Source organism: Balaenoptera musculus, chromosome 1 (genome assembly GCF_009873245.2).
Source record: "Balaenoptera musculus isolate JJ_BM4_2016_0621 chromosome 1, mBalMus1.pri.v3, whole genome shotgun sequence".
In the NCBI taxonomy this organism is placed as follows: domain Eukaryota; kingdom Metazoa; phylum Chordata; class Mammalia; order Artiodactyla; family Balaenopteridae; genus Balaenoptera; species Balaenoptera musculus.
In genome coordinates, this window is record NC_045785.1 from 125428581 (window position 1) to 125453641 (window position 25061).

At 36.2% G+C, this 25061-nt stretch overlaps 1 protein-coding gene across 1 annotated transcript; it reads left to right on the forward strand.

Moving 5' to 3' along the window:
- The first annotated feature begins 94 nt into the window (after positions 1-94).
- Positions 95-23465, forward strand: BLZF1 (basic leucine zipper nuclear factor 1). Its single transcript, XM_036830305.1, has 7 exons — positions 95-346; positions 1401-1476; positions 11216-11655; positions 13030-13229; positions 15265-15393; positions 17375-17594; positions 22098-23465. Exons 2-7 carry the CDS (start codon positions 1446-1448, stop codon positions 22281-22283), a joined length of 1206 nt encoding a protein of 401 aa, XP_036686200.1. The 5' UTR covers positions 95-346; positions 1401-1445; the 3' UTR covers positions 22284-23465.
- Positions 23466-25061: the final 1596 nt, after the last annotated feature.

Here is a 25061-nt window from a genome sequence, read left to right on the forward strand (position 1 = left end):
TTCAAACTAATACGCGGCTAGGGTCCAAATAGTTTACATTTTAATGTTTAATAAGGGTTCATCCAGTTTTCACTTACTGAAGTCTTACAGAAGATGTTCTGTGTTACTTGAGTTTAAACGCACCACAGAGTGTGTTTACCTTTTTCTTTTGGAAAAGTATTCCGGAAACGAAACCCTGAGTAATCGGAAGTGATTATTTGTGAACCAGAAGCTTGATGTCACCAAGGCCTGGGCGGATTGGCTTCAGAATGCAAGAGTAGTGTGTGGAGAAGTTAGCCCAGTGAGATCTAGACGAAGAACCTGTAAAGTGAGACCCCCTGCAATAGGAAGAGTAAGAGTCTGAGAGGTAAGTCCAAAAACGGACTTGTGTAACTAAGAGGGGGCATTTTGGAACGGGACGGCGGTCTGAGTTGAAGTTTGGTGTTCAGTCGCTTTGGGTTAAAGGAAAGGTTGCCTGTTGTTCCAGGAAGGCTTGTTCAGACAGGCACGGAACTTGGGATTCGACTTCTGGGGACCGCAGAGGTTGACAGGCTTGTCGCTTCCATCCTGCCGCCTTCATACCTGTTACCCACTCCAGACCCATCCTTCACCCCCTTCCCTCGGTGTTTGCCGGCCGACACTGGCTGTGCTCGTACATTTCGCTGCGCATCTTCTGAGGGCTCACTGCTCTTTCGAAAGGTCTTTGGAGACCTGTTTTCAGAACAATAGGAGGCGGGTTTGTGACTTTTGAGGAAGGTAGTCGTGGGAGACGCTATGCCGAGTTATATCGAGTACCCGAGTGATCATTTTTATGGTGAAACCAGTTGTCATCCAGTGTTCCAGTTCATCATACTCATAATCACTGCATTAGTATCACCTTCCTTCTCACGTTCTCCACTGAATCTTAGTCTATACTGTAAGGCCATGAATACATTTCTGAAAGCATATGCTATGCCATTTTAATTGTATTACCAAGAAGTGAAAATTATCATGAATTTTTTGTCGCTTGTTAAACATCTGAACAGAAGCTCCTCTCTGATATATATAATGAACAAAATAGTGCCAATAATGTCTCCTGAGAACATAATTAATTACTTTTAAATTCCTGGTGTCATATCAGATACAAAAGCCCCTATAGTAACTACAGTACTCTTTCTGAGCTAAATTTAAGGACACACATCTGATAATTTAGAATATACTGGTGGTAATTTAGAGTATACACTGAAACAGAAATTTGAAAATAAACCACCCCTAATTTTTTTGAGACATTTGGTAACCATAACAATATCACCTTGTGGAAAAGGGCTATAAGGGGCACCTCCTAAATGCAGAAGGAGAATATCACAGTATTTAAATTACAGGGACTTAGTGAATGTGTTTATATGGTATTGTTTTAATTCTTTCATTTTATACATTTTTAGGTTTTTCAGTAGAAGTCTTGGGGTGCATTTTTATTGGTGAAAAAAATGACTACTCTTGAAAGCTTAGAAACCAAAGGTAAGTGGTCTTCTTTTGCTGATAATTGTTTTTAAAACATGAAATTTATGATGATAGGACAAAGGAATGTTTGAGCCAGGTAACCAAACCCCATAGAGCCCTTGGGAATCATTTGTATTTCATATCTCTTCACGTTTGTTTCTTAATGCTGTGTTTACATTTCAGTACTACAGATACACAGGTGAATAGTAACATCATTTGGTAGTATTTATTAGATGACTACTACTGTTAAACAGTAGTGTAAAAGCAAATTTTTATAGCTATGTTCTCTGTCCACTAGAAGATTAAGATTTAAATAAATAAGAATATACATTGTAAAAGATTTGGGTAGATGGACAAACAACTAGCAGGTATAAAAGACCTTTTTCTTATTGCATTGGTTTGTTAGGGCTGCTGTAACAAAGTATCACAAACTGGTGGCTGAAACAACAGAAATTTATTGTCTCACAGTTTTAGAGTCTAGTAGTCCAAGATCAAGATGTTGGCAGAGCCATGCTCCCTCTGCAGGCACTAGGGAAGGATCTGTTCCAGGCCTCTCTCCTAGTTTCTGGTGGTTTGCTGACAATTTTTAGTATTCCTTGGCTTGTAGACACATCACAGTGATCTCTGCCTTTTTGTTCACATGGCATTCTCCCTGTGCATGTGTGTCTCTGTGTCCAAATTTCTCCTTTTTAAAAGGACATTAATCATATTGGATTAGGGTGCACACTACTCCAGTATGATCTCATCTTAACTAATTACATCTGCAATGACTTTATTTCCAAATGAGGTCACATTCTGAGGTATGGATGGGACACAATTCAACTCAGAACATTTGCGAATAACTACAGTAGTTACTTTTTAGTCCTGCCTTGCTTGTCCTTTGTATAACATTTCATACTATTGATCATTCCCACTTTTTGAAATACTTTCTTTCCTTGATTTCCATGACTTTACTCTTATTTTCCATCTACTGGCCCTTCACTGTCCAATGCAGTAGCCACATGTGGCTATTTGAGCTTAAATTAGTATTTTTAAAAATTAAAAATTCATTTTCTCAGTCACATTAGCCACATTGAAGTGCTCAATAGCCACATGTGGCTGGTGGGTATTGTATTAGAAAGTGCAAATATAGAACATTTCCATAATTGTAGAAAGTTCTGTTGGACACCACTGCTCTAGTTATAGTTTCTTTTTAATTCTCCTCTTCTTCTGGTTTATCTTTTAAATATTAATGTTTTTCAGCCCTCCTTCTCTTCTACTCTCACAGCTTTAGTAATTATAAGGATGGCTTCCAAATCTATCTATAGCTCAGATCTCTTTCCTTGTGATTCAGACCCTTGTAGCTTACTGTCTACTGATTATCTTCACTTAGATAACAGTCTTAGCATGTCCCAAAGTGAGCTCCTCTTGAGTCAGGTTATTCTTGGGTAGAGTGAGTTGTGGAGGTTGGAGCTGTCAGTGAGAGATGGGAAACTATTTTCTAGAAGCCAGTTTTGCAGCAAGCACATCTCCAAACGCAAACTCTTTAAAGGGGGTTTAAATGTGTTTAGACAGCGAAGATCATGCCAATAAATATTTAATTGAATTTAATTCAGCTGAGTGCAAGAGCATTTCAGGGTCACCAGAGGCTTTTTATAGTATTAGAATAAGCAAACCAGAAACTGAAATGAAAGTAATAAGCTGGGGATTAATGGGAAATAAGAGCAATTAAATCATAACTACTGTGAAAGCAGTTAGCATGGTACTTGGCAAAAAACGAAAAACTAAATACGACATTATCATTAGTAATTAGAAGTTAGTTATTGCAAGGCCTCTGTGAAATTATTTATTTGTTGTTACTTGTTTGTAATGAGGATTAGAGTTATAAAGCACATTCACATACATTATTTCATTTGATCTTAATTTTACAGTGAGGTAGATAATTCAGCTGTTAGTCCTAATCCTTCGTTTAATATCATTTAAACTGTTGTTAGTGAAGAGTTACTTGTATCACATGGCCTGAGAAAAGGTGCACTTATATGGTTGACATTTGTCAGTTGCCTGCATTTCCTGTAACTGCCTCAGAAAAGAAGCAAGATTGGCTTATAGGGACAGAACTTCTTCTCAGCAGACATTTGAGCAATACTGTCATCATGAGAGGGATGTGTCCTTGCTGCTAAGGCTTTTTGAAAGGGAAACATGCAATACATAGGAACAATTAGAAAATTAGAATTTGAATCCAAAACGTTTGGGGGAAGCAAGGTTGAAATTAAAAGTAAAGGGATTGGGCTTCCCTGGTGGTGCAGTGGTTGAGAATCCGCCTGCCAATGCAGGGGACACGGGTTCGAGCCCTGGTCTGGGAAGATCCCACATGCCGCGGAGCAACTGGGCCCGTGAGCCACAGCTACTGAGCCTGCGCGTCTGGAGCCTGTGCTCCGCAACGAGAGAGGCCGCGATAGTGAGAGGCCCGCGCACCGCGATGAAGAGTGGCCCCCGCTCGCCGCAACTAGAGAAAGCCCTCGCACAGAAACGAAGACCCAACACAACCAAAAATAAATAAATAAATAAATAAATAAATAAATTTTAAGAAAAAAAAAAGAAGTAAAGGGATTAAAGTCAGACAGTTTAGTGAAAATAAACCAAATAGGAAGGTCTGAGATGTTCAAATATTTATAATTCCATAAAATAGTCTAACTTTTAACTCTTAAGTCTGTGGAACAATAGTTATTAGGTGAAGAAGGATTCCATGGACAGATAAATTAGAGAAATGCTGGACTAAGGGAGAGATTATACTACAGGACCCTTCAGAGCCTTTTATATACTAATGTACACTGTTCAGCTCCAAAGAGATACACGTGGTTTGCAGCACTGCCCACACTTATTTGACCGGGAAGCTCTTTTATTTGCGGGGCCTGTGACAAACGGAACGTTTGGATTCCACGTCAGTAAACGTGGGCCTGACTCTTAAGTCCACTGCCTATAGCATATTTTTCTAATTTAGTGGTAAGTAAACTTCATTGGGTGATACTGGTGACATATAAAAGAATATTAATTTAAAATTACCAAGTGATGATCCCTAATTTAACTGTTTTATAACTGAATCTGCATACGATCTGAAAAATTTGTCAGATTATGAGTTAGTAATTAATGATTCCGTGTAGAGGAAAAAAACTGAGCAGTTTTTGAATGAGTTAGTTATTGGATGTTAAAAGGAAATCTTCTAGGTGGTGTGTTAATGTTAACATTGATGAACTTCCATAAGCATTTACTCACCTTTTCTGCACCAAGCACCATTTCATTAAGCTGATGATACCAAGATTAGGAGGCAGTCCCTGCCCTGAGGAGATCTCAACAGTTTAGTCTAGGAGAGAAACAAATTACTTTGAAACACTCTTGTATTTGCATTATTCTGAAAGCAATGTAGGATGGGGGGTAGGGGTAAGGTTATGTGGTTTGCCCAAGGTCACACAATGTGTGGCAGTGGAGACTGAAGTTTTTTACTCAGAGTCTAGTCTAGTTTTATTACACCATCCTGCTGACTCTGAGTATCTGTCTTCATAGACTTACAGTTTTATCAAAGAAGGAGAAATGTTTGTTTCATAACAGACTATAAAATAATGTTCTTTTTGCCTCAGTATTCTAGAGCAAGGGTTGGCAAATTATGGCTCTTGGGCCTGCTGAGAATATTTGCAGTCTGATAAGAGGGAACACGAACTTTGAATCGCACTTAAGCCAGGTGTTATCCCAAGTAAAAAAAACTCTTTTCTTTTCATTATTAGACCTATATACCAAAAAAAACTTCACTCAATTATTATAATTTGAATTTCATTTTTAAAATTTTGTTTTTTCTCTTCATATATAAATGCCTATATATCAATAGTATCCTTAATTTTGCCTCATGGTCCACAAAGCCTAAAATGTTATCTGGCCCTTTATGGGAAAAGTTTGCCAACCCCTATTGTACAGTATTATTTGTTCTCTTGCTACATTTCACCAACTTGGGGGAAAGGCAGTGAGAATGAGCCATAAACCTTAGATATGTTTTAATTCTTTGATAAGTGATCACTTATCAAAGAATTAAAAGTTAATTCTTTGATTAACTTAATGGAAGTAAATGGAAGTTAATTAACTTAGTGGAAGTTAATGTTGGTGAGTAATTAAAGAATTGTTTTGTTGGTTCCCTTCAAAGAATGGGAAGGGATTGATGTTTTGCTTTACTTAAACATTACTCGTAATTACAGAGCTGGTACCATAGATCACTGTCATCCCACTTGACTGAAGGTAATTGCTCATGAATGTGCCCTGGATTGGGCCTAGTGCATATGTAATAAAGGTTTCTATGTGGGTCACAGAGAAAATAGAATTATGAAAGTAAGTTACTGGGCGAGAAAATGTAAAGCCCTGATCCCCCCTTGCCTCCTTGCCTGTGCACAGTAGCTAGAAGCACAGTTGTTACAAAGAGGGAGCTGCCATGTGAGATATGGTACAGCTTTGGGACTCACAAGTGCTTGAGTAAGTAGAACAGTTTAAGGAAGAGTAAATTGAGTTTGAACCAAATTGATTGAATTTCTTGATTGGAATTTTATGACAGTTTTGTTTGAAAAGAGATTTCTGTTAAATACCCATTGTTTCTTTGCCTTTTAAATTTAGCATTAACCATTTTGGGATTTGTTCTTGAATCTCCATTACCTAAAATTCCAAATCAAAAATGTTATGACTTGCCTAGAAATCGTATTTAATCTTAACAGATGTCACACCTGCTTCTTATTTCTTCAGCTTCAGTGGGCCTGAATGGCATAGCTCTAGTGTGTCTTTTTGTTGTGTTTTTTTATATATATTGTGAATCTGTAGTTAATTCATGACTCTACATTACTTCTTAAATGCCAGGATGTCTTAGTGACGAAATTAAATTTGCACGAGATAGAGTTAGACAAACTTGAAAACATATTTTAAAAGCATGGGAACAGGCCTTTATTTTTAAAACAGTTCAGTGGGGATTCTCCTTCTCCATGCTGATGTGCTACAGCATGAACTAAGTACCAAACCCTTTATTTCACTTTCGGAAGTGTTCCTTTGTTCATCTTTTTGAAAGTAGAGTCAGTCCTAAGGCTCAAGGTATGTCTTAGTTAACATTTAATACAGAAATGACAAAATATTTTATTTTAATATAAAACGTTTTGTTAAATAGAACACCTTAATTATACCTCAGATGTCTTTCTACCTCCTGTGTAACATGACTCAGGAATTCCAGTACATTACTACATACTTAGGAAAAAGTCCCCAAAAATCTGATAAATGAAAAAATAGTCCTAAAGTCTGATGATATAACTTTGTAAAACTTTAGCATAAGAGAATAAAAGGCACAATTACATTTTATGATATTAAGCTTTTTCTCCCCTTAATCAAGATGCAAAGTTATTAGATTTTTTTAAAGAATAATAATAAAAGCAATAGGAGGTAACATTTAATGAGTGCTTACTGTGTCATTCTAAACACTTTAGAATGTTTTCTTATTTACTTTTAAGCATTGCAATAGCTCATGGATATGGAGCATGCAAAAAATAAAACTAAATAAAGACATAAGTAATAGATCTACTGATACGTCAGTAGGGTTATTTTGTGAGGCAGTTTGACAATGCAGATCTTCACCTGACACATTAATTCTCTTCTTGGGAATTTATTCAAAAGAAACAATTCAGAATTTGAAAAAAACCCTGTAGGCATAAAAATATTCACTAAAGCATTTTTATAATAAAAAATTGGAAAGAGTCTAAACATCCAACAATAAAATAGTAATTAATTAATTAGTGCTATATTAACTTGAAGGAATAATATAGTCATAAAATGAAAATATGAAGACTAGCAAAATAGAAAAATATATTAAGCTTATAAAGTTAATTATGAATATAAGTATATAAAAATATTGAAGAAATTTGAAGTAATGAAAAGTTATTTTAGAATGATGAGAATATACGTAATTTTTTCTTCTTAATATCTTTTAATCATGTAATGTTTTAAAAAATAGTAATAGAAACCAGAAGATATGTGACTGTGTATGATGATAATCTGTTCTACTCTGTAGGTTCTGTATCTATATAACTAAGTTTGGAAGAAGAAGAAAAATAAGCTTATTAAAAAGTAGAAATCTGGGAGGGATGGATTGCGAGTTTGGGATTAGCAGATGCAGACTATTATATATCAAATGGATAAACAACAAGGACCTACTGTATAGCACAGGGAACTATATTCAATATCCTGTAATAAACCATAATGGAAAAATATATGAAAAAGAATGTATACATACATATAACTGAATCACTTTGCTGTACACGAGAAATTAACACAACATTGTAAATATATACATTCAAATCATATGAATATATGATTTGGCTAGATAGTAATGAATTCACCAAAGACTGATCAATAGTCCATGATTGTTCAATTAACATTTTTGTAGAAATCAAATTTCTGTAGAAATATTTTTCTACCACTTATTGCAAACTTATTATCTATTACACAGTAATACATGTTATCTTTTTACATGTATGTCCTGTCTCCTCAAGTTTAGATAGTAAGTTTCTTAAGCATAGAGGTCCCCACTACCTCATACAATGTCTGGCCAATATTAGGCACCAGGCAGCATGTTTGTTGCCTGTAAAACTCAAAAGTTTATCATCACCATTGTTATATGTGCTTGTCCTTTTCCCCTCCTCTTGCTTCCATTCATTTATTGTTCATCAGATAGAGAGTTCTGGGTACAAGGCACTTTACTAAGAATATAGTGGTAAACGAGTGACACATAGTCCCTACCCTCATGGAACTTATATCCTAGTGGAAGGCACAAATACTATATAACTAATTACACTGAAAAAAATGTTTACCATTTTGATAAATGGTAAACAGAGAAAGGCAGGGTCTTTGCTCTAGGGGCGTGTAAACAAAGAACCTAGCCTAATCATGGAAGATTAGAGAAAGGCTTCCCTTTGGAAAGGTTGAACTGAGATTTGAAGGATGAGTAGGGGAGAAGAAGTTAGGAAGAAGATTCCAAGAATGTTCCAAGAAGAAATGTCTGCAGAGGAAGAGGAAGGCATTTGCTCCTATTGAGACACTAAAAGAAAGCAAGTAACACTGGAACTTAGGATCTGAGGGAGTGAATGGCATAAATTGAGACCCAGGGGATAGGCAGGGGGCCAGATCACCAAGGGCCGTATAGGCCATGGTAAGGATCTTGGTCTTTATTCTGAGAGTGATAGGAAGCCATTCAAGGGTTTGATGCAGATCAGATCTGCATTTTTTTAAGCTCACTATAACTGTTATATAAATTCTGTGGGCTTTTGCAACCTGACAAATAGGGCTATTAGCAGAGGCAGTAAGTTCAAGGTTGATGAGGCAATAGTTCTGTTTGTGCAAGGCCTCCCAGACCAATTAACAGCTTAGTTCTGGAGTCATATTCGGACTCAAATCCCAGTTTGACACTGATGATTTGGACAAGCTAGTTAACCTTTCACAGCCTCTGTTTCTATCTACAAAATGGGTACTATTGTGCTTACCCCATGAAACTTGTAAAAATTACATGATATTGATGCATCTGAAGGACTTAGAACTATGTCCTTGGCACATAATAAATTGAATAAAAGCTAATTATCATTACCATTCCTAGGTTTTGGCCTCCATTTTCTCAGATGTATGCTGGACTTGTAAAATGGCAAGGAATCTAACTTGTAGCTCATAGGGATGTTACTGAATATACTAATTCAAGAACTCCGTGTAGGTTAGGTATCATCTCAGCCATTTCCTCAAGGTTGCAACATTTCCCATTCTACTTTCTAAGCTCTAAACCACTTATTTTCTTGAATCAATTAGTGAAATTAGCCCTTTCTTGGAGAAAGATGACTCAATGAAACTTCTTACACTGCTTAATTTGAGGTAAGGTAAAGTAGGAGAAAAGAAACAAAATTTTTGTTATTTGACTGGAGCAATGGTAGTATAGTGGTGAGCATAGCTGCCTTCCAAAGGTTATCTAAACTAACGATGGCTAGCCAGGTTTGTCTTATATGAGGGGAGATTTTTTTTTTTTTTGGCTGCATTGGGTCTTCATTGCTGCGCGCGGGCTTACTCTAGTTGTGGTGTGCAGGCTTCTCATTGCAGTGGCTTCTCTTGTTGCGGAGCACGGGCTCTAGGCATGTGGGCTTCAGTAGTTGTGGCACGTGGGCTCAGTAGTTGTGGCTCACGGGCTTAGTTGCTCTGCAGCATGTGGGATCTTCCCGGACCTGGGCTCGAACCCGTATCCCCTGCATTGGCAGTGGATTCTTAACCACTGCGCCACCAGGGAAGTCCCAGAGGGGAGATTATTTTAATTGAGCGAATTAGTAAATGTGTGCAGCAATGTATTAAGTGTTAAAGAGGAAAGGAATGGGAGCTACCATTTATTGAATGTCTGCAATTCTGTGCAAGACACTTTTGACACTTGAAGGGGCAGTGTGTGCAGTGGTTAAGGCCTCAGTCTTTGGGACCAGGCTGCCCAGAATTGCATTCTGCATCTTTTACTTACTAACTGTGTGGTATGACTTTGGGCAAGTTCTTGAACCTCTTTGTGCCTTATTTTCTTCATCTGTAAAATAGAGCTAATTATCTTTACCTCAAAGGGTTACTGTAAGGATAAATGAGTTATGTGCAAAGTATTTAGAATACCGTTTGGCACATGGTGAATCTTTTATAAGTGTTGTTTGTTACTTAACCATTTTCTCATTTAAGACATAAGGTAACCCTAGATGTACTGTTAAATTCATTTCATGGAGGCTAAAACTGAAGCTCAGATAATTGCAGGATTTTGTCCAGGATTGTACAGGTAGCAGTCGTGGAAATGGGACTCAAAACCAGATCTGGCTGATCCCAGAGTTCATGTCATTTCTGTAATACCATGCTCCTTCCACTTGTTTAGGGCATGATGCCTGGCCATAGTGTGCTTATCAGACTTATTGGGAAAGTAAGATTTAGCATATAACAAAACCCATAAATGATAATTATGGTTCATGATTAAGATTCAAACTGAATGTTTGAGATAGTAAGTAGCATAGGCATTCAGAGAGTAGACTAGAACAGTTGGGAAAATGTAATGCAGAGTAGAGTTTAAGCTGACTTCTTAAAGGGACAAGTGAGAATCACAGTAAGTGTCGAAAGAAGCCATTTAAGAGAATAAGATAGAGCAGAAACAAAGGCCTAGGAGAGAGAGTATTAAGGAATCTGGTTGGATAGCTTGTGAAGCATTCTTTGCTAAGAGTTCACAAAAACAGGTCAATCTATTTTGAGGTAGACACTTTCAAATACATATATACATAGCTTATATTTATTTTTATATTTAACTAATATTATTGAGTGTCTACAACATGCCAGGCATTTGATCTTATTACATTCTTTCGTACCACAACCCTGTAGCATAGTTGTTACTATCTCCATTTTGCAGATTAGGAACTAGAGATTCATGGAGGGTTACATTATTTACTTAGGATTATACTAGAAAGTAGAAGTTGAAGCCGGACCTTGATTCCAAATCTCTTGCAGTTTCTACCAAGAGAGAAACCATTTATTTAAGGAAAGTTTGAACCTGAAAGACTTTGTTCATCTTTTGTTGACACATGATTGTTTTGAAAATTTTTACTCTAAATTTTTTCCCTTTTTTTCAGTACCAGGAATTCTGAATGTAGGGTAAAGCATGTCTTAGCATTTTCCTGGCATTTCTTTTCAGTAAGTAGTTTATGTTTTGTTTTCCCGTCTATAGTCATCCTTACTTCATCCCCAATTCGAGGAGCGGGAGATGGAATGGAAACTGAGGAGCCACCTAAATCTATTGAAGTTACTCCTGGAATCCAACCTATAAAGCATCACATCCTTCCAAGTCCACGAAAGAAAGCAGTTCCATCAGACAGCCCAGGCGTTCTTCAGCTAGGGAAGATTCTCGCTGAAAAAGCAGTGGAAGTCGAAGCTGTAAGAATATTAGTTCCCAAAGCCGCTATAACCCATGATATCCCCAACAAAAATGCAAAGGTTAAGTCTCTGGGACATCATAAAGGAGAACTCCTTGGCCAGCCAGAGGGAGTTGAAGAACCCAGAAAGGAACTATCCGAGGTAAAGAATATATTGGAAAAGCTCAAGAACTCTGAAAGGAGGTTACTACAGGACAAAGAAGGTCTTTCAAACCAGCTCAGAGTACAGTCAGAGGTAAGAACAGCCTTAATAGGTTTAATGAGTACCTCTCTTTATACCTGGGCCTTCTGAGCCTGCATGTTAGAAAACAACACTTCCTCTTGCAATGTCATTATAACTTGTCATTTATCTAAAAAACTTCCTCTTAAATTTCTCATTCTCTTTAGTGCCTCTAATAGAACTAGTTTATGTTGGGAACTTATCCTCTAAACATGGTTGAAGTATGAGGTACTTTGGACAATGTGAGGTACTTTGGACAAGACCACCTATAAGTTGTAAAGGAGGTTACAGTTATGAACTTGCAGACCAGAGATTGACTAAGTAAGACTAGTTAATAATCCTTGCTTTAAGAATCCATAAATTCCAAGTATTTTTGTCTGTGTATAGATAATACTTAGAATAAAGAGAATGGTGGTATAAGTATCAGTATCTTCTTTGTAAATGGAAAATTATCTATAGTGCTTGATTGACTGTCTTTAATCTTTACATCTTAGTAATTGCCTTACCAGCCCCACTTTGCCTCTCTGTTAGATTATACATCTTTTTGCTAGATGTTAGTCTTTGTGACACCATGGTTAGTGGTTGTCATCCAAATATATTTCTAATATATTTAATAATATATTTTAATATATTTTTAAATAACTAATTTCAAATTATAAAACTAGTACATATTTACTTGTAAACATTTTAGAAAATACAGAAAACATAATGAAAATAGTGCTACCTATATTATACCATCTGGCTATAAATGCATAATTATACATACTGGGTATATTTTTGCCTTGTAACTCACTTTTTTTAGTTGTTTTTTAGTTGTTAATACAGGATATTCTATTAAAATATCATTATTAATAGCAACAGTGTTCTTCAATGACTGCACCATATACCAATACCTTTTATTGGACATTTATGTTTTAATTTTTTGCATTTTTGATAACAATGTGAAGAACATGCTTATAGACATGTGAATTGCTTTCTTTGCTTAAATTCTTAAAAATAAAAATTCTAAGGCACAAAGAAATCAATTTTTAAATGTTGGAAAAGATTTATAAAACACTTTGTCATATCTTTTAGCAAAATTGATTGGTTCAGTTTTCTAATATTTTGCCTTTAAGTGTTGACTGGAGGCAGTTTGTAATTTTTATGATAATGATTTGTACTCTTATAATAAGAGGCTCAGATTATAACCACATGGACTGTAGATTAATAGAGATAAAGACATGGTTGTATACATTTTGAAACTTAAATATTTAATATCACTTTTTGATACGCACTCTTAGTAATGGAGGTCCAAACTACATGAAACACAGTTTCTCTTTTGTTCATTTTGCTGCATTAAAGTCACTGGCATCACTTTGAGCTTGTTGTATTGGTCATGATTTCCTCCAGGTCAATCGTGAGTTAAAAAAGCTGCTGGTGGCTTCTGTTGGGGATGATCTTCAGTATCACTTTGAACGTCTAGCCCGTGAGAAAAATCAGCTTATTTTAGAAAACGAAGCCCTAGGTCGAAACATAGCTCAGCTTTCCGAACAGTTAGAACGGATGTCGATACAGTGTGATGTGTGGCGAAGTAAATTCCTTGCAAGCAGGTATTTTCTATTTTAAATAGTATTTCATTTCCTAGCTTTTGCTCTATCAGATTTTTGACCCCTAATGCAAGAAAATAGATTGTAGTGTGAAAATTTCTGATTCAAATTGTCAGAGTACCTCATGTATTATTTAAGATGTGGACTCTCCCTCCTCTGGATGGTCATACAGTCTCCATAAATGGAAAAGTGGTATCAAAAATCTCCTCCCTCATTCCAGAATTCTGAGTTACTCCTCTATAGTAGAAATCACTCCTACTACAATGTTTAAGATCAAAACAAAACTGTAAACTCAGGCAATTAATAAATACGTAAATTTTTTAAAAGACTATTTTTCCCCACCTTCTATCTGGAGAACTCAAATATCATTGCCACTCCATACATCATATTTTGTCTCTTGTGCTCTGTTCTTATAGCTCATTTTACTACATGATAGAGCTTCCCAACCTTTTTCTCACCATGCACAAACAGAAAATGATAACATCTGTATGACATACTGTATAGCATACTGGATGAGGCTACTCTCCAGTAGAGGTGAGAACCCCAGGCCCCTAGAACCCCCAGCCCCTAGAACCCCCAGCCCCTAGAACCCCCAGGCCCATGGACACACTGGTAGTTGGGAAGCTCTCTTATATATTATGATTGTCTATTTATCCCCTCCTTCCAACTTTGAGTTACTGGAGAACAGGATCTGGGTGTTATCCATCTGTGTATTTCCAGTGCTTAGCCAAGTGCTTCACACATAGTATGTTTCATAACTATTGATTTAAGTTTAATTTTCTCACAAATACCAAAGGCTTCCAGCCTGTACCTTAAGAACCACTGATTGTAATGAATAAATTTTTAGGAAAGTATTTTTTCATGTTTTAAGATCTGTGATACTGTCTAGTAATTGATTACTCTGTTAAAATCCTTAATTTGTTTTCTAATTGTACTAATATAGGATCTATTTGGCGAAATGAATTTACTGTTTATTGACTTAGAATGAATATTAATTAATTCTCATTGAACAGCTTAAGAAGCAAATCATGCATATATTTTACAGATTACTGTAATATGTAACTTTTTTTTAACATTCTGATCAATGCTGATAGTAACACTCTATGGGCAATAATAATTAAACCAAACTTTATTGATATTTTAGTTGATTTAATCTTTTAATGTCAGAATTGTTTTCATTTTAAGGAATTCAGTGGTTACTGTGGTCTGAGACTTTAGTTTTAAGATTTTCAGCTGAATAAAAATACTTCAGAATTTTGCTTCAGTTCCATCAATAGAGAATTGGTTAAATACATTTTGGTACATCCAATCAGAAGAAAACATGAAGCTGTTTTTTTTTTAAAAAAAGGGAATGAGTTAGCTCTATGTGTGCTAATATGAAAAAAAATCACCAAGATAAATTATTAGGTGAAAAAAAGCAAACTATAGAAAAGTTTGTATTAAATAATCCCTTTTTTGTAAATAATATGAATATAGTTATTTTTACACATAATTTTATGTTGATATACACATAAATTATTTTTTTCTAGAAAAATGTATTGGTTACTTTATTGATTACTGATTATAAAAGAAGAATGGGGATGTTGGACAGGAAGAAGGACTTAGTTTTGCTTTTTTATAAATCTTTCTATATTTAATATTTTTCTAAGGACAAAGAAGTAATTGAATGGCAGAAAAATAACTCATTTTTTTCTCTTAAGTTTTCCGTATTTAAAAAACATTTAAATAATGTTATTTTTTTCCCAAAACTTGATTAATCTAGAGTAAGACTGAAGTACATTCCAAAGTCACTATATAGGAAAGTTAAAAAACTGTTTCCTTTGTCATTCTGTAAACAGATATTTTAATTGAGTCCCTTTAATAAGTTCTAAGCTCATAAAGATTTTAAATGTTTTTTAGTGAAGATTTAAAAACTGAGAAGTAATTTGACAACATTAAATCTTTTTTGTAAGTTTTTAAAAATGACAGTCACAAAGGTAGTATATTAACTTCTTAACACTGCCAGAGAATTTATATGTAAGGTTTTAATCTTTTCCAGGGTTATGGCAGATGAGTTAACCAACTCCAGAGCAGTTTTACAGCGTCAAAACCGTGATGCACAGAGTGCTATACAAGATCTCCTGAGTGAACGGGAACAGTTTCGTCAGGAAATGATAGCTGCGCAGAAGTATGGCACTTGTTTACATTCTGAACTCTTCTCCTTTCTCCTGCAATTTTTGTTATTGAGATAGTTCTTTAGTATTTCTACATTTAATAACTTATTGAGCATATACATTTTAAAACAGATGCCCAGGGGAGGGAGAAGGACTGAAAAAACAGAAGACATGCTTCTTTTATTCTTAATTGGGGAGAGAATTAGTTACATCTGTAATAGAAGAAATCCCTGGATTTAAAAGTAGTTTTTGGTTATAGTTATAGCAGTTTTGTATGGTTTTTGGTAGAAGCCAAAAAGCATACCGGTCTTTCCTTTGGAAGGAGATCTTTTTGAGGACTGTTCTACAGTATTAGAGCTTACTTTCATGTCTGTATGCACCAGAACTGTCAAAATTGATAGTCTTCCTTAAATGTACTTTATACTTTTATGTAGTTGATTTCTTACAAATCAAATAAGTAAAGGTCAAGAGAAAATCAAAGGGGAAATTAGAAGAATGAAAACACAATATATCAAAATATAAGATTTTGTGGGAGGCAACTAAAGCAGTGTTTAGAGGGAAATTTATAATTTTAAATGCTTATTGCAGAAAAGAAAAAAGGTCTCATCAATAATCTAAGCTTCCTTCTTAAGAAACACAAAGAGCGGGCTTCCCTGGTGGCGCAGTGGTTGAGAATCTGCCTGCCAATGCAGGGGACACGGGTTCGAGCCCTGGTCTGGGAAGATCCCACATGCCGCGGAGCAACTAGGCCCGTGAGCCACAGCTACTGAGCCTGCGCGTCTGGAGCCCCTGCTCCGCAACAAGAGAGGCCGCGATAGTGAGAGGCCCGCGTACCGCGATGAAGAGTGGCCCCCACTTGCCGCAACTAGAGAAAGCCCTCGCACAGAAACGAAGACCCAACACAGCCATAAATAAATAAATAAATAAATTTTAAAGAAACACAAAGAGCAAATTAAGCAGAAGGAAGAAAAGGATGAGAGCAGAAATAAATGAAATAGAAAGCCAAACACTGGTTCTTTGAAAAGATAAGTTTACAAAACCTCTAGGCAGTATAATCAGGAAAAAAATAGATACACATGACTAGTATCAGGGATGAGAAGGAGAGGGGTACACTACTGATTCTGTAGACATAGGAAAGATAATAAGGGGATGTTATGAACAACACTATGCTAATCAATTCAACAACTTAAATGGACGATCTCCCTAAAAGACCCAAACCACCAGAGTACTCAAGAGCAGACAACCTGAATAGCCCTGACCTATTGAAGCAATTTACTTTGTAGTCAAAAACCTTCTAGTAAAGGAAACCCCAGGCCTATATGGATCCATTGGTGAATACTAACAAACATCTAAGGAGGAAATAAAACCAAATTTACACAAACTTTTCTAGAAAATAGAGAAGGGAACAATTTCCAACTCATTTTATGAGGCCAGCATCATCTTGACACCAAAACCAGACAGAGGCACTACAAGAAAACTACAGGCCAATATCGCTAATGAATACAGATGCAAAAATCCTTAACAGAATTTTAGTGATTCAAATCCAACAGTATATAAAAATGTTTATAGATCGTGGCCAAGTAGGTTTTATCCCAAGCATTATAAGTTGGTTTATCATTTAGAAATCAACCAATGTAACTCACACAAAAAATTATCATATACATATACCATATGAATATCTCAATAAATGCACAAATCAAATCAGTAGTTCTATAATACTGTATGAGTATACTATTATATTTTACCTGTACTAAAATATGAGAACTAAAAAATGTACTGTTTGTTGAATGATTTCCAGATAACCATAAAATCAATAAGTGCTTTCTGTAATCTGACTTATTTTACCAGACTTCCTGATTTATTGAACTCTGAGAGAAAGATAGAGGAGAAAGATACTATATGATTTCAGAAATATGCTTCTCATTTATTCATCATTCTTGATTTTTATATTTTATCCTCTGATTAATATTCAGTGCTCATGTGTGGTCTTTGCAGGTTGTTGGAGGAGCTCTTGGTCTCCTTGCAGTGGGGAAGAGAGCAAACTTACTACCCTAGCGCGCAACCTCACAGCACAGCAGAACTAGCGTTAACAAATCACAAGTTGGCAAAAGCAATAAATTCTCGTCTTCTGGGAAATGTTGGCACTAATGGTCAAAAAAAGTTTCCATCAACAGTTGAATTCTGCAGCACCCCAGCAGAAAAAATGGCTGAAACGGTAAAATACTTCTCTTTCGTGATCTGTGGAACCTCTAAGACTGTCCTCTTATTGAAAGGTGACATGTTGTAATGGAAAGTGCTTGGCATTGGGAGTTAGGAAATATGGGATCAAAATTTGATTCTCATACTAATGAGCTAGTGATCTTGTAGAAAATTATTTCCTCCTCTGAGCTTTAATTTTCTCACTCTATTCTTGAGGAGAAAAAAAATGTAGTTGTTTTTAAAGATGACCTATTTTTTAGCTACTGAATCATTGATAATCCTTTTCTTGAGCTCATTTTGATATGAAAACCACTGTGTAGAACTTTTAATTTAGTAATCAAGAGTAGATAATTGATTACTTCTGGTCTAAGATGTTACTTGTTTTTCCCCATATAGATGGGAATGTGCCAGACTCCACAGAATCAATTAGTGTAGACCTGGTACCTTCAGTCCTGCGTGAATTAAGGGCTCATGCAGGTGACCTGTCAAATACTGTGGTCTCACAGTTCTACAGCCATCCAGGTTCACCCTCATTACACTTCAGTATCTGACTCCCATGTCCCCATCATAGGCCTTGTCATTACCAGAACTTTTCCACTTTTAAAATCTTCAACATCTCTCCATGAACTGTGATCTCAGCTTTTCTTTCCAGCTCCAATTCTATCATTCTGAATACCCCTGTTCCTTGATCACATCATAATTTTTATTCCCTTGGGCCCTACATTGTTTTTCTTCATCTCATCAGCTAACTCTCCTGGCTTTTTTTCCTGCCATAGCTTGCCTAGACTACACTCTTAAATATGTTTCTTTCTTATCCTTCTCTCAGGTACCCTGAAAACCCCATTCTTGTGTCAGTTCAACTGCTTGCCTTCTTGGTTTCTATACCCATCCAACTATTACCTCAGATTCAGCAGATGACTTTGGTTCCTTGTTCACAGAAGAAAAAGAGGGCAGAGGCAGAAAATTCCCTCAAGGTCCCACTTGCTATCCAGAAGCCTAGCTATATGGCAACCATCCTTACATATATTTCTGTTACTGGAAAGGGTGTCCCTCCTCCTTTCCAAAGCATAGCATGTTCCCTCAGGCTCATCAGGCCTCCACCAACAGTTCTTCTATTGGCTCTTTCCTTTTGGCTTAAGAACATGCCCAAGTGTCTTCCATCTAAAAAGGAAAAATGTTCCCTCTATCCTAAGTCCTCTATATATGGTCTTATGACCTTCCCTTCACAACCAAGAATCTTGAACAAGTTGTCTGTACTTATTTCTACTTACATACCATCCACTTCTCAACTCCTGCCATTGCTTAGCTCAATAGACTTCCAGCTCCACTGTTCTCAAAAAGTACTCTTATAAAGGTCATGAATATTTAAATACTTTGTCATGTTTTACTTCATCTAGCATGCCTCCTTGATACTCCCTTTACTCATGTGACATTACTCTTTCTTGAACCTCATGCTGCCTCTCTGAACTCCTCTTCATAGATTTTCCTCCTTTAAATGTTGTTGTTCCATAGGAACCTGTTCTCCATGCTTTTCAAACTCCCTCAGTTACTGAAACACCATACTCTCCCAGCTCTTTGCTACTTCCGTGACCATTCTTTCTCAGTGTTTGATGGAGGGTGCGGGGGGCAGAATTCTCTTTCTGTGCCCACTCTTGAGCCTTTCCTTACATAACAGACTTTCTGTATTCTCTAGGGACTATCCTAATCCCATAGCTTTATGCTTGTGACTTCTTCAACTGTGACTTCTTCAACTTCTTCAAAGGAGACGTTTTTATCCTGAGTTAAGAGACTTACATCCAGCTGGACATCTCCATATGCTTATCCCATAGACAGCTAAAAATAGAACAACCTCTTTTCTCCTTGCTTTTGCATTTGTATTCCCATTCTGAAAAAAAAAAAAACAGTAAAATAACCTGCTTCTCCTGTATTCCTTAGCTTAGCGAACTATACCTACTACATAGGGATGTTTTGAGGATTCCATAAAATAATACATATAAAGCCTGTAGCAGTTTCCAATAAAGGTACAGTAATTTCTCAGTAGATAGTAGGTATCATTATTATTATATCCTTCATCCCTCTAATCCTGTTGCCTTTATAAGTCCTATCAGTTCCTTCTGATTTATCCCCTCTCCCAAGTTCAGACACCTGATCTCCAGGCTAGACTTTAGCAATAGCCTCCTCACCAACATCCCCACCTTGCTTTTGACCTGCCTCCACGCCATCCTCCACTGCCAGTGAGTTATTTCAAAAATGCCAATCCCATCATTCTTGGTACTGCTGTTCAGAGGGCTCCCAGTCTCCCTCATTACTGAACCTGAGTTATTTCATATTGTAGAGAAGGCCTTTCATTAATCATTATTCCAGTTCCCCTTCTCTAGGACCATTTTCCAGGTGTGTCCACCCTCTGCACTTCACATCCCAGCAGTGTTAACCACTTTCATTCCACAGATAGGCCACTGTATCTCATGCCTCTGTACATACTTTCCCTCTGCCTGGACTGCCCTCCCAACATCTCTCTTCTTGCCCAACCACTATACTGCCTTTAAGAATCAGCCTTCCCTGAATCCCACAGGCAAACCTAGATGTTCCTTCCTCCAGGCTTCCACTGCATTTTGTACATATATATATCTAGTATAGCTCTTTATCATGTTAAATTGCAATTGTTTGATTCTCCATCTCTGTCCCAAACTGTAAGTTCCTTAAGGAGCTTATGTCTTACATTTCCTCAAGGTCTGGCATAATCCTTTGTACAACAGTAGGTGTTCAGCTGTTTACTGAATCAGTCCCTGAAACTAAACTCATCAGCTTTATCCAAAATCGTTTCTCTTTTTCGATTCTTTTTGTTGGGAAATGGTGTTGCTGCCTACCTGGTTGCTGCCAGTAGCATCTGGTATAATTAACTACTCCTGATATCTTGAAACACTCTCTTCCCTTGGCTTACGTAACCCTACACCCTCCTATTTCACTATACAATGGTGGGTAGCCTCAAGGCTTGGTTTACATCCCCTTCTCCCAATCCTTTATCCACCATATTGTCTCATTGAACAAAACTGACAGTCCTACTTCCTTAGTGTCTCTTGGACCTTTTAGCCACATTGCTTCAAGGTCAGCATTTCTTAGCTAGATTATTGCTGTAAACTCCCTTTCTCTGTTCTTCCCATGTCTGCTTTAGTGCCCACTCCTTCATATAGGATAGTGCCTCATCCACCTGCTGTGTATAGAGTGATCTCTCTGAAAGGCACCCTGCTTAAAATCCTTCCCTATCACTTTCAGGCTAAAATCTAGAAACCTTCTATCTACACTGGTATCTCGGTCTCCTTTAATTGTATTCCTTTGGCATTTTGTTTCTCTCTCTAAAGGCACATAATGTAATAACATATATAGTGAGTTGGGGTACTGTTATAATTTTCCCTTCTAAATTTATAAGCAGCTTTAAGATAAGTCCTTTATCTCTGTTTGTCCAGTAGCATCTAACCACGTTCTGTAAAAATAGAAGGATATCAAAAACTAAATTGAAAAAGCAGTAATCCAGTAGAAAAACAGAGGTACTGAAATAGAATGGTAGCTCTTAAATGATGCCAGGACATTTTTAAATTAGCTATAGCTCTTCGGGTACATTGGTAACTTAGAAGGACAAAAACCTGCTGGACAATGAGAGCTAGGGAAACAGACATCTCAAGCCATTTCTGAAAGCTGTTTTGAATAACCCTTACATAGAAGGAGAGAAAGCTCTTTCCCCCACTGCTTTTCCCAATTCCTTTCCAATTCCAGTACCTGCCTCCTTTGCCCAATAACCCATGCTCATCATATGATGATGGTTGGAAGAATATGAAAATGAGAAACAGGAGCTATGAGCCAGCCATGTTATCCTTGCCCTTAATTGGAGAATTTTTTTCAACCCAAGAGTTCCTCCTGTTGTGGGTCTCAGTAAAGGAAACAGAATAGGAAAAATCAGAGGAGAAGAAGAATTAAGAGAGTATGGTGTCCATGAATCCAAGAAACAAAAACATGATCATTAGCATAAAATATTGCATATAAATTAGAAAAAGAGAAATGAAAACCATTGATTTTACAAGTAAATGATCAAAAACTTTGAAATAACATTTCAGTAGAAGAATGAAGGCAGAATCCCAATTCCAAGCAGCTCAATGAAGGACTGAGGGAGAAAGGTAGTGCATACTTTTTGATTAAAGATAAAAATCAACATCACTTACAGTAAGATTGATATAACCTAATTTTCTTTTATGTTTTCATATATTTTCATCAATATGCATAAGAGTAATTTCATTATTTTTAAAAATAGGTAACCTAGGTAATATAATAACTTGACATCATTGTCAAATTTAGAGCTTTTTGAGAAAAGGCATAAGTTCTCTAATCAAATTCATCATTCAGATGTTATTTTTTATGGCAGTTACATATTAATGAAATAGCACTTATTGGTAGTTATATATTAATAAAACCAAGGGCTTTTAAGTCCTTACTGCATACATCTGACATCACCTCTTATTTTCCTTAGGTTCTACGCAGTTTGGATCCAGTAAGCTGTACAGAGAGCTCACCTGAGAATCCATTTTCTAAGTCTTCACCAACCACCTTACTTGCTACAAAGAAAAATATTGGACGATTTCATCCCTATACAAGATATGAAAATATAACTTTCAATTGCTGTAATCACTGCCAGGGAGAACTTATTGCCCTTTAACAGTCAATATGTTGGAGGCACACTATAGAGTCATTATTATTTGGCAGCTGGGGTTCTTTTAATGCTAGAAGTATTATCACTTTCTATTTAAATAATATATATCCCCAAAGATGTTTCATGTACTGGACTCCGGATTACCCTTTCTTAATAAATATCTCAGGGTAAGGAAAAAATGAAACTGTGTAGATATATTTAAAATAGACAATACAGGCATTACAGGATGGTTTTCCTAAAGGACTAAAAGAAAAAGATTCTGTACCTTTCTTTTAGGCCCTAATTTATTATTTATCTATCTTGCTATATATTTTACATAAGCAAACTAATTTCTGTACTCTAAAGCAAGGATTGGCAGACTACAGCCTTGGGTCATATGCAACCACACCCATTCATGTACTGTTGTCTGTGGTTGGTTTCATGTGCTACAACAGAATTGAGTAGCTACAACAGGGTTTGTATGACTAGCAAAGCCTAAAATATTTACTATCTGGTCCTTTACAGAAAAAGTTTTCTGACCCCTACTCTAAAGTAAAAGTAGCTGGCAGGGGTCAGGGAGAGAGTGGGATAGGAGTCCTTTCCCTTTTTGGTGATTTTTAGGGGCTACAAAAGAGTCTTATGGAAATACTGTGGGTGAAGGGACCACTTTAAAAATAAATGCTATATGTTAGGAAACTTTTAAATATTTTACAGCCACATTAACAAATGCTTGAGCAAAACATGTTCTCATTTTGGTTTTGTGCAGGGGATTCCATATTTTGAATGGATGCAACTTGATATATAGAAGAAACATTCTAACTATTGAGCTCATTTTGGCAATTGCAGCACAACAGGAATATCCAATTTGATACTTATGAAATATGGCAGAGAAAGTAGGATCTTTCTAGAACATTGTTCAAACTCAAAAATGCAATTCATCAATTAATTTTTATGTCATATATATTATTATTTACTTATGACTGGCTATCATCAAACATCCTTTTATACACCTTTAAAAATGTCCACAAAATGTTTATACCAAATTACCCTAAGTGGTTGCAGAAGTGCCTATCAGTAAAGAAATCCTCAAAAGACAAATCTGATCAAATAACAATATGTTTTAATGTCAACTTAATGGTTTTGTTCTGTTTTGTTTTGGTCTGATTCATCTGAGTTATAGTTTCAAGTGGCAATAAATTTCTCTACCTTCTTTAGTGTGAATATTTATTTATTTTTCCCCCAGAATGATGTGCTTCAATTCAAGTCTTCATCTAGCTTATACTATTTACAACTGATTCTTCAGCCTTTCCTTTAGGTTTACTTAGTATAAAACATAGAAGAAAACATAGAGGAAAAGCTCCATGACAATGGATTTGGCAATGATTTCTTGACTATGACACCAGAAGTACAGGCAACAAAAGAAAAAAATAGATAAATTAAACCTCATCAAAATTAAAACCGTCTGCACAGCAAAAGAAATAAGCAAAAGAATGAAAAGGCATCCTACACAATGGAGGAAAATATTTGCAAATGATGTATCTATCTATTAAGGGTCTAGTGTCCAGAATAAATAAAGGGCTACGACTCAACAACCTAAAAACAATCCAGTTAAAAAATGGGCAAAGGAATAGACATTTCTCCAAAAAAAGATACACGAATGGCCAATAAGCACATCAAGAGATGCTCAACATCACTAATCATTAGGGAAATGCAAATTGATATCACTTCATATCCATTAGGATGGCTATTACCAATAAAGCAAGATAACAAGTGTTGGCAAAGATGTGGAGAAACTGGAACCCTTGCGCATTGCTGGTGGGAATGTAACATGGTGCAGCTATTATTGAGGACAGTATGGAAGTTCCTCAAACAGTTAAACACACAATTGCCATATGATCCAACAATTACACCTCTAGGTAGATACCCAAAAGAATTGAAAGCAGGGACTCAAAAGGTTATTTGTATACCAATGTTCATAGCAGCATTATTCACAATAGCCAAAAAGTAGTAATTCACATGTCCTTTGATGGATAAATAGATAAAATGCAGTATATACATGCAATGGAATATTATTCAGCCTTAAGAAGGAGTAAATTCTGATATGCTACAGCACAGATGAATCTTTAAGACACTATACTAGATAAATCAGACACAAAAGGGCAAACAGTATATGATTCCACTTATTTGACATACCTGAAATAATCAAATTCATAGAGACAGAAAGTGGAATAGTGGTTACCCAGGGTTAAGGGAAAGCAGAATGGAGAGTTTTGTTTATTAGGTACAGAGTTTCAGTTTGGGCTGTTGAAAATTTATGGAGATGGATAGTGGTGATGGTTGCACAACATATGAATGTACTTAATGACACTGAATTTTACATTTTTAAAAATGGTCAAAACCATAAATCAGGTAATACATATTTTACCACAATAAAAAAAAACTTAAAAAAATTATATACATACACTCTTGTAACCACAAACTAGTGGCACACCTCTGCAACTGTTGGTTTAAGAGTGTCAATAATAAAGATAACAGTTAACTGAGCTAAACAAACAAGAGTTCACATATCAACAACCTAACATTACACCTTAAGGAACTAGAAAAAAAAGAGCAAACAACCCAAAAGTAGCAGAAGGAAGACAATTGAAGTTAGGGTGGCGATAAAATAGAAAAACAGAATCAAGGAAATCCAAAGCTGGTTCTTTGAAAAGATCCGCAAAATTGACAAACCTGTAGCCAGACTGACTATGAAAAACTGAAGATGCAAATACCTAAACTCAGAAATGAGAGTAGGACATTATTACC

Coding starts and splice junctions, on each gene's coding strand:
- BLZF1 (XM_036830305.1), top strand. CDS start 1,446: ATGACTACTCTTGAAAGCTTAGAAACCAAAG. Junction 1,477..11,215: donor TGAAAGCTTAGAAACCAAAG/GTAAGTGGTCTT, acceptor TCCCGTCTATAG/TCATCCTTACTTCATCCCCA. Junction 17,595..22,097: donor CAGAAAAAATGGCTGAAACG/GTAAAATACTTC, acceptor TATTTTCCTTAG/GTTCTACGCAGTTTGGATCC.